At 37.9% G+C, this 10,625-nt stretch overlaps 1 protein-coding gene across 1 annotated transcript in view; it reads right to left on the bottom strand.

Annotated features, from left to right (window-relative positions):
* Positions 1–311: 311 nt before the first annotated feature.
* LOC147017604 (retinal homeobox protein Rx1-like) overlaps positions 312–10,625 on the bottom strand; it is a 24,794-nt gene continuing 14,480 nt past the window's right edge. The window contains exons 2-3 of the mRNA XM_085847337.1: positions 10,611–10,625; positions 312–2,132 (exon numbers count right to left, since the gene is read on the bottom strand). The exon at positions 10,611–10,625 is cut by the window's right edge and continues 143 nt beyond it. Coding sequence (XP_085703463.1) covers positions 1,587–2,132; positions 10,611–10,625 — 561 coding nt within the window. The 3' untranslated portion in view covers positions 312–1,586. The remainder of the gene's footprint in view (positions 2,133–10,610) is intronic.

Below are 10,625 nucleotides of genomic sequence, written 5' to 3'. Positions count from 1 at the left end.
CATGTGAATCTGACTCCTGATCCTATTCTATGTCACTCCCACCTTATGTCAAATGTCCTCCCTATCCCATCTCCCTATCTTTTGCCCTAACGAACAGTTAACGCCTGAAACATCAGCTTCCCCATGCTTTCCCCCATGGTTAGCGTATACAACTCAATGCCCTCTTGATTTCATCCATCGCTCTACCTGCCCAATGACGCAGATTGACATTTGGTTTCACAGGTCAGACGAGTTCTTTTTTCTCTTTGATTGAAAATTGATTTGATCATATCCATAATAATCACCATGCAGGGGCAGACAGTAAGTGTGCATTCTGTGATTTATTTTGAAGTGTACAGTATGACATTGGCCACAAACTCATTGATTCTTACACCACCTCTTATTTCTGTACAATATGACATTTCATTGTCAATACAGTAAATTATTCTCCCTTTGTGTTATCACTCCTGCTAAGCAAAGTGATCTGCCTTAAAGTATTCACATGGTTCGTGTGAGTTATTTTCCAACATGCTTTGCTCTGCCTGATTTTTTTTTGTTGTTGTTGTTTTGTTTTTTGGGGTTTTTTTTGGCCATAGCTTGTGAAAGGCTCATGATTGGATGACATGGAAACGATATTATTATTTACATTGCTGCCTCTGTGATATTTGCGAATTACTGGTCAGATAGATAGCCAGGAGAGGCTTAAGGTTTGGCATTGAACATATCGGTATGCTTGACTTTTATCAAAATCGGAGGGTTAAAGATGAGCCAAGACATTAATCTACATCATTAATACTAAAGTAATTCATGGGTGCTTTTGGATGACCAATACAATGCAAAAAAACAACAAAAAAAAGTAAATCAGCTTGAATGATTTTAAGGCTGTAGGTTCCATCCGATCGCTCTATCAATTTATGCTGTTCAGTTATCATTTTCTGCAGGTTACCTGATGGTTCTTATTGGATAACCTAGCTAACAAGATAGCTTGGAAGACTGGTAATTAATTTTTTTTTTCTTGAGTATTACTTGCGTGTTCGCATTACAGATACCACTTAGGTAGCGGAAAGGTGTTTTATCTGTTTTCAGCGTTGACTGATGAAAGTAGTTATGTAAAAGTGTACGTCTTGGGAGTAGTCAATGCTTCACCACATCTAACAGCAATTTCAATTCAAGAGAAACAGGTTGCACCATCTGGTTTCAGATTCACAGATAAGACGAGCCACATGTGGTGACAATGTCCTGCAGTTGACAAAACCTCCCACCATTGAGATTCTATTTTCAGTTGTGGTCTATCAGGTCCATGTTATCGTCGATGTTGCCCCACAAACGTGTGTGCAGTCTCAGTCAAGTTTCTTCATTGATACGATGTTGAGCAGAGATATTTGTTCAGACGTGGACAAAAAGAAGTTTATTTTGAGAAGTATATTTGAAAAAGTGAAGGTGATTGTTATTTTAAAAAAAAATTAGAAATTATAGTCAAATCAAGAATCAACAACAGACACTGAAAACCAGTCATTAGTACTTATGGTATAGTCCTTTCTTCACGCTTCTCATGGGTTGGGTTTGTTGTAGATGCACTATAATTGAAGGTTGTCCATCACTTACACTTACATTTGATGCCAACCGGTGCCTAACACTTGAAGATGCTCCTTGGCTTTGACACGTAGGGTAGCCAATCCTGATCGAGGTACCCGCACCTCACCTAGCCCGTAAGTCTCTTCATATGGCGGCCCAGATAACTGTAGTCCAGATAATGCTGGTTGGTAAGCTGTGACAGTCATTTGACCCTGAGCAGTGCCCAACGTGTGATGCGTTGTGTGTCCTATTGTAGGAGTAGATGGAACATAAGTTAGAGCTTGCCCTCCCTGAGGCATAAGACCTGCCAGGCTATGGGGTCCATGCAGTCCGCTGTTGCAGCCCAACAGGCACGACAGACTGGGCGAAGACACTGGAGGAGTAACTGGCACTCCTGGACTGCCACCAGAGCCTGTTCCTGCACCTCCACAGATGGCAGGGGGCAACCATGGCTCAAGAGGTAGTGGTGGAGTGGGACGTTGGCACGGTGGCTGGCCAATTTGGCCAGGAAGGCAAGATGTTACTGGTTCAAGCCTTTCTTGACGTCGCCATTTAGCACGACGATTCTGAAACCACACCTGATACAGGGAGGTGTTGCAAAAACGAGAACAAGTATAATTTATATATATATTTTTCAAAACGTAATCAACTATAGTCATGAAAATCTTTCAAAATCGATCTCGGCATCATCGTCACAATTGTATTCCGTAATGCTGTTTCAAAATGTATATTATCGACATAATCTATTGTTACTACTACTTTAACGGCCTCAATTATTCCCACCTGTTGTGGGGTTGACAAGGGCACATTGTTGACCCAGGTCTATCACAAACTACCCTGCTAGGCCTGACATTCGACTGAAGGTGGCAGGAATATAATTTGTTCAGCATGCGAGCTGATAACTCGCTTACTCTTAAAAAAAAAAGATGCTTGGGATCTTTCATGTCCATCAAACAACCAATGGTGACAGACCGGTCCTCAGGTGTTATGTCCTTCCAATGGACGGCACACAGACTGATGCATCACTTTGAATGAAAAACACCAGGGTGACAGCTTATTTAGCTGGCTTAAGATCTGAACCCAGGCTCGACAGTTCAAAAGTGAGCTTACAGAGTTCTAAGCTATCCTGCCAACCACATTATCTTCTTAATGTAATAATCATTTTCATATACCACAGTGTCATTTCTGCTGAAGAAGGTTCTTGGCTAGGGTTACAATGATAGACCATATTGCCATTCCGATGTACAATACTCACCTGGATATGCAGGAATTTAGAATTTGACCAGAGTGCTGGAGATGGCTCGCCTATAATGTCTACCAACTAATGCAAGCAGAAGGGAGGGCCAGTTTAACGTTCTTCCGATGGACGGCACACACACACACTGATGAGTTGCACTACCTGTGAAACACCAGAATAACAGCCTTCATACGGACAACCCACCACCAGTTTAGGTTGTTACCCCATGCGCGAATCGAAAAACAGGGTTAAGCAATTGGTTCACTTTGTCTGTCTGTTTACAGACAGGAGGCTATGATTGACGGACTACTTAATTTCGATTGAATTAGACATTTTGAACACTGTAGAATTCGATTTGGAACATGAATCAGAACGCAAACCTGCAGTTTAGCAGTACTTTGTCTCTGAATTTGGCAAATTGTACGGAATGTCGTCGCGAGTTCGCATGCGCATGTTGGAATGAGGTAACTGTTTTTGACTGACTAACAGACAGACAGATAGACAGACAGACTAACAAAATTTTAAAATTATTCCAAACAGGAAACTTAGTTTTTAGGGACTTCATAAAGGACACAAACACCAAGCACGAATAACTAAGTTAACCTGTTAAAGTGGTGTAAAAGTAGTGCGTCAACAGCAATATACATCCCAATTTTTTTTTCTCCAACCTTTAAAATCTTTCTTTTATTTCAAAACAATTATATACTTGAACACTGTAGAACACAAATCACCTTCTTGGCACTTTCAAAAAAAACTTCAGTTTTGCAGTACTTGCACAAACTATTACATCATTTTAAGCAATCTCAACTCTCATCGTTGGAGAATATCGAGTTTCGGAGAAAATCGCAGCACGTTGGAAACATAGATTTGCTCTTAGAAACAGGAGGCAACTCTTTCTCAGTCTCAGAACACAATGCTTTTAGATGAGGACATCATGCTAGCTATCCCATCTGCTAGGATTCAACTATGAATGTTAAATCCAAATGCTACCTTTTAAAATGAGTAGGCCATTATGTGTCAGTACCCTGGAAAATTGCACCCCATCCCTCTCCTTTTGTCGAATATGTATGGTATACAATGATAGGAAAATAAAATTTTAAAATTTGCTATCAACCTTGAGCAAAGGTCCAATTTTTAAAACTCCTTGCATTACTATTTATTACAACAACTTGTCTTGGGTCCACATCCATATCGCCAAAGTGGCTCAAGGCTGGATGCCACCGAACTCTTACCCTGAGGCAATTGCTATCGTTGGTGGTGCTCTCAGACTTAGTTATTTATTGGCAAGAAGCTGAGGGACAGGACCTCCTGGCTCCTCCTCGGTCAGTGACCACAAGGACATTTTCCATTCGTTTACCAAGCAAGTTTTGAACTCAGCAATATTGCTACATCCATCCATCCATCCATCCACTGGGACCATACTCTGTACGGAGCATTGGTGCTGCCAAAGCAGTCTCCTGAGCTGTTGAGCACAATCCCAGACACGTAACTAATCTGATGCAGGATACTCAAATGGCTCAATCAACCCAGCAAGCTGGTACTCATTTTGCCAACCTCAGAAGGATAACAGGCTGAGTCAACCCCACCTGATATTAATTCAAACAGGTTTTTTCAACTCAGGACCCTAAGTTCCCAAGCCCACCACCCTAACCATTAAGCAAACACCAGGCTTAGATATTGCTACAAATTGTCGGTAATGTCTGGTGTGAAAGCAAACTTTGCACACAGTTAATCGCACAGTGATATGAAGGTGTTTATCTTGACACCAAATTTTGTCGTAACAGCAGTAGATTTACAGTGTGATTACAAAGCACCTTGTAAACTTGTGAAATATCCATTTACCTGCACCTCATCCAATTCGTAATTCTAATCGTATGGGGGTACAGGTAACTGCAATTCAGATAATTCTGGTTGGTAAGCTTTGACAGTCATTTGACTGATTAGTTCCTCATGTGTGATGAGATGGGTGTTCTATTGTATGACGAGGTAGAACATAACTTAGAGCTTCATTGCCTCAGGTACAAGACATGCCAGGTTAAAAGTAGATAGCAACAGTAGATACACAAGGTGATCCCAAAGTACCTCGTAAATGTGTGGAATATAAATTTAGTGAGTTGAGTTATGTTATAAACTTGGGAAATGTTTATTCTGTACATTTTGCGGCACTTTCAAAATGATGTAATCTGCCCCCAATTGCTCGGCATGTGTGTGCAGATAGCCCTACTAATGAAGTAAATCTGGGTGGTCAGGACATCTTTTATGTCTCCCATATAAGGATTGTCGAATGAAATGACTAATAAAGCTTTTAAAGAAGCATTAGTACTTGCCAGCATACTTCTGAGAAAGGGGTGTGCCTCTGCACAACAAAACAGTTGGAGAACTTCCTCATCAACTCCTCCAAAGAGTTGATACATTGCTGTCCATATTGCAAAAACTCCTGATTATGTGAGCTCGTGAAAGGCTGAAAGTTTGTAGGCAGTGAATTCTAACCAAACCTTTGTGCTTCTTAAAACTGATGGGAATATGATGTTTACTATTAATCATGTTTGGGAGGAGGGGTGGGAGTGGGAGTTGCGTGAGCTGTGAGTGTCGTGGCAATATATCTTTTTTGTTTGGTTCCGGGACGACAAGTTAATTATACTAGATTTTTGCATCTATTGGTGAAAAGAGAAGCATCAGGTCGTTTGTGTGTGTGTTATAACCATGGCCACTGCTCGCTAATTATATTATTATCTTAACAGGAAATGATACGAACCCAACCCCTATCACCCATGGAAATTTCTCATTTATCCTATATTTTTGTAAGTCTGATTTGCATTCAGGAACAGAACAATTTTGGTTCACTATTTTGAAATTGCCAGTCTTTCATCTAAATGCTGAAAATTATGTTTCAAAGATTATTTGAAGTACAGATTTTACGCTGGGAACAGGTTAAAAGTGCCCGGTGAACCTAACCAAGTCAGTGTAAACACAGACACAGCGCATGCTCAAAAGGCCTCATTTAGAAGTCGAACATCATTTTGAAAGTCCCATATTAAAATGAAATAGTGATTGTCGCAGGTACTTGAAATGCATCCCTTCAACTTTGACACATTCTGGTATGTCAGTGACAGATATTCAAACAAGAGGATAAAGGTCGAAATTGTTTTGTATTAATGTTGATGTAACAAAATTGTTTTTTATTTCGATTTTTAAGGTAATTTCGGTCATGGCGTTTAGATTTATGAACTCCATATTTTTATGTAGCCCCAGCTTGGGTCTGCAAAAAAAGAAATACAAGTTTGATACCTCTCAATGGTCAACCAATCAAATGCACAGCCCCTTTCCATTAAGTATATTTATTTATACCGAAAATAATTAAAAAAGATAAAGACAAATTCAAAAAAATTAACAATATAAATTCACAAGTTTACTTGGGACTTTTGCATCACTGTGTATGAAGAATGACACCACATTACGACGCCATAATATGAGTCCACAATCCTCTTCTGGTTTGTCATCACGATATCTTTTGCCATTTTACTTTTGTTGTGGGATTTTGATGGAACAGCATCAAAATGTATCATGATGCTAAATCAGAAGAGGGTTGTTGTGTCGCATTGTGGCGTCGTAATGTGGTGTCATTCTTCATTTATTCTTCTTCATTCTTCTTCTTCATCCATCACAATCCCACAACAAAAGTAAAATGTCAAAAGATGTGATGGTATTCCACGAGAGGATTGGTGTGTTGTATTATGGAATCATAATGTGGTGTTATTCCTACCTTGTTTGTTTGTTGTTTTTTTCGATTTCAGCCTCGATGTTTTTAAATTTTTCTTAAAATGTTTTTTTTTTTCTTGCTTCTGCAATTTTTTAAAGTAATAAAATGCTTAATTTTTATATATTTTGTTATTACCTCTGCCACTGAAAGTGAAGGAGGTTATGTTTTCACCCCTTTCTGTTTCTGTGTCTGTTTGTCTGTTTGTTTGCAGGATATCTAAAAAAAATATCGGGATATCGGGCTAAAATGATATGTAGTATGATATCTCAAAAAGTTGTGGACGGATTCGGACGAAACTTGTTGGACAGGTTGGGTGTGTCACAAGGACAAATTGCTTAGATTTCGGTGAAGATCCGAATCCAGATCTGGATAGGAGAATGACTTAATTTTAAATGTGATTCTTCACCATTGAGAGATCGGGCCAGAAACGATATAGTACTGTATAGCATGATATTTCAAAAATGTATTGGGCCCGATATGTTCTCGTGGATCAGGCATTACGTGGTGGAGGTATACGCTCCACCGAGTGCCTTTCTAGTTTTGGTATGGATTCAATCCATTTATGGTAATAAATTTGGGTTATGGTAAATTCTACCACTGCCCCCTCAATCTGAGCTTTTGGTGCATTCCACTATGTGGATTACCGCAGATATGAAACTATGTGATTATTATTTTAAAAAAAGCTTAATGTTTGATATGTTTTGTTATTTTGGTATGGATTAAATCTACCGATGTTGTTAAATTGTTTTAACACTTGTTTCAGTTGATTTGGGGGATGGTTTGGATATATATCACTTTTGGAATGCTTCTACCCACTGTAATTTCCCCCTCCCACGATCCTCGCCTGGTTTGGTTGAGTCCACATTTATATTTGTTTTAATTTCCTTATAAAATGATTAATGTTCTATGTTTTTAAATTTTGGGTTGCGTTCACTAGTACAGAGACAAAGTAACTTCCTTGCATTGGAATCACCATCATGGCTTCAGCAGTTACTGAGGTAGCTTAGGCTATCGTTTTACATTGGTTTCGGAGGGGAGTGGAAGAAGTAGAAGAAGAAGTACAAATTGGCAATATAGTGATCTCTGGCTGTGATACTGTTGCGATGTAATGTATTCTGATGTCTTAAAGTCTTGGTAGTTCCGAAAATGCTCGAGAATAAAAGGTATGACTTTTAAATGCTTATGACTTCACTCTATAGTAGTTTATGAGTGTGTCATTATGTCCACATTTGAATGGGCAGCCATTTTTTCCCGTATCATCCCTCTTTATGGAGTACGACCATACTCCATGATAAATCACAGGGTATCGTATCATTTGTGGTTCAAATATGTTAACAACCAAAGGTGTCCCAGTCTTTTTGGAACACCTTGTAAAGTGTACAACAATATACTTCAATTGAAATAAAATAATAATTTTCAGGATTGTTAAATAAATTTCGGAAAGTTTAGCATTGTTGAAGCAGTTGTATACATCACTCTTATTTAACTTGTCCAAGTTCTGCTAAACTCACGGTTCATGGAAGTGAAAATAAGGCAATTTGTGTTATGTAGTGTTCAAGTATATTATTCAATTTAAATAAAACAAGGATTGTAAAAGTCGCATAAAAAATATTCATTTCCAGAATTCACTGCCATTTACAGCTGTTGACGCAGTGTCTATCACACCACCATATCTAACATGTTACATTAGTTCTTTGTTTCTGTTGTTTGCATGTCCTTTATGACATCCTTAAAAAGAGTACGTTCCTGTTTGTAATAATTTCCAATTTTGTTTCACTGCCAGACAGAGCAAAAAAAATCACAACTGTGTCTGAAGGAAGTGCTTCTGTTTGGCAATTTTAATATGAAATAGGCAAAGCCTAGAAACGAATGAAACCCTTTAGAATTACCTTTAGTACCCTTTAGAATTACCCTTTAGAACTCTTTAGAACTCTTTAGAATTACTCTTGAGAATCTTCCAGAATTATACTTTAGAACCCTTTAGAATTACCTTTAGTGCCCTTGAGAATTATCCATTTAGAACTCTTTAGAATTACCCTTGAAAATCTTCCAGAATTATACTTTAGAACCCTTTAGAATTATACTTTAGAACCCTTAAGAATTACCTTTAGTGCCCTTTAGAATTACCCTTTAGAACTCTTTAGAATTACCTTTAGTGTCCTTTTGAATTACCTTTAGAACCCTTGAGAATTACCTTTAGAACCCTTTAGAATTACCCTTTAGAATTACCTTTAGTGCCATTTACAATTACCCTTTAGAACTCTTTAGAATTACATTTAGTGCCCTTTAGAACTCTTTAGAATTACCTTTAGTGCCCTTTAGAACTCTTTAGAATTACCTTCAGTGCCCTTTAGAACTCTTTAGAATTACCCTTGAGAATCTTCCAGACTTATACTTTAGAACCCTTTAGAATGACCTTTAGTGCCCTTGAGAATTACCCTTTAGAACTCTTTAGAATTACCCTTGAAAATCTTCCAGAATTATACTTTAGAACCCTTTAGAATTATACTTTAGAACCCTTTAGAATTACCTTTAGTGCCCTTTAGAATTACCCTTTAAAACTCTTTAGAATTACCTTTAGTGTCCTTTTGAATTAACTTTAGAACCCTTTAGAATTACCCTTTAGAATTACCTTTAGAACCCTTGAGAATTACCCTTTAGAATTACCTTTAGTGCCATTTACAATTACCCTTTAGAACTCTTTAGAATTACCTTTAGTGCCCTTTAGAACTCTTTAGAATTACCTTTAGTGCCCTTTAGTACCCTTTAGAATTACCCTTTAGAACCCTTTAGCATTACCTTTAGTGCCCTTTAGAACTCTTTCGAATTACCTTTAGTGCCCTTTAGAATTACCCTTTAGAACTCTTTAGAATTACCTTTAGTGTCCTTTTGAATTAACTTTAGAACCCTTTAGAATTACCCTTTAGAATTACCTTTAGAACCCTTGAGAATTACCCTTTAGAATTACCTTTAGTGCCATTTACAATTACCCTTTAGAACTCTTTAGAATTACCTTTAGTGCCCTTTAGAACTCTTTAGAATTACCTTTAGTACCCTTTAGCATTACCTTTAGTGCCCTTTAGAACTCTTTAGAATTACCTTTAGTGCCCTTTAGAATTACCCTTTAGAAACCTTTAGAATTACCTTTAGTGCCCTTTAGAACCCTTTAGAATTACCCTTGAGAATCTTCCAGAATTATACTTTAGAACTCTTTAGAATTACCTTTAGTGCCCTTTAGAACACTTTAGAATTACCCTTGAGAATCTTCCAGAATTATACTTAAGAACCCTTTAGAATTACCTTTAGTGCCCTTTAGAATTACCCTTTAGAACTCTTTAGAATTACCTTTAGTGCCCTTTAGAAATCTTTAGAATTACCTTTAGTGCCCTTTAGAATTACCTTTAGTGCCCTTTAGAATTACCTTTAGAACCCTTAAGATTTACCTTTAGTGCCCTTTAGAATTACCCTTTAGAACTCTTTAGAATTACCCTTGAGAATCTTCCAGAATTATACTTTAGAACCCTTCAGAATTAAACACGGTTGGTTAGAAAGGTTCTTTTTCTTCATTTTTGATAGATGGATGGGCGTACAGATAGAAAGAGGGACATACCCAAATATTGAAGTGGCTTCACCGCTTAAAAATTATCTTACTCCTCTCTGCGCATGTGCGAGACAAAGTACATACTGTTAAACTACAGGTTTGTTTTCCAAATCATGTTCAAAATATAACATTAAGTTTAAATTAAGTTGTTCCTCGATCATAAGCTGACGTTTGTGGTCAGACAGACAAACAGACGGACGGACGGACGGACGGACGTGAACCAACTGCTTAACCGCATTTTTCACTTTGTGTGCATGGGTGATAAAAATGACAGTACAGTTTATTGAAATATAAGCACATGGGACAATGTCTTAACCATATGGCATCATTAATTATTTGGTGACCATCTTTCCCACAATTGGCACTATTCAATTGGTGAAAGGTTCCATGTGGACTACATAATGAAGAGCCTCATAACTTTATACACATATACAAAATTTGTACGTCAATGGATATACCTGCACACGGACTTC

This window comes from Eptatretus burgeri, chromosome 11, assembly GCF_056783735.1.
Source record: "Eptatretus burgeri isolate ZD-2024b chromosome 11, Ebu_testis_v1, whole genome shotgun sequence".
Taxonomy (NCBI): domain Eukaryota; kingdom Metazoa; phylum Chordata; class Myxini; order Myxiniformes; family Myxinidae; genus Eptatretus; species Eptatretus burgeri.
Note: the sequence above shows the minus strand (reverse complement) of the source record. Positions and strands in the feature narration are given on the sequence as shown.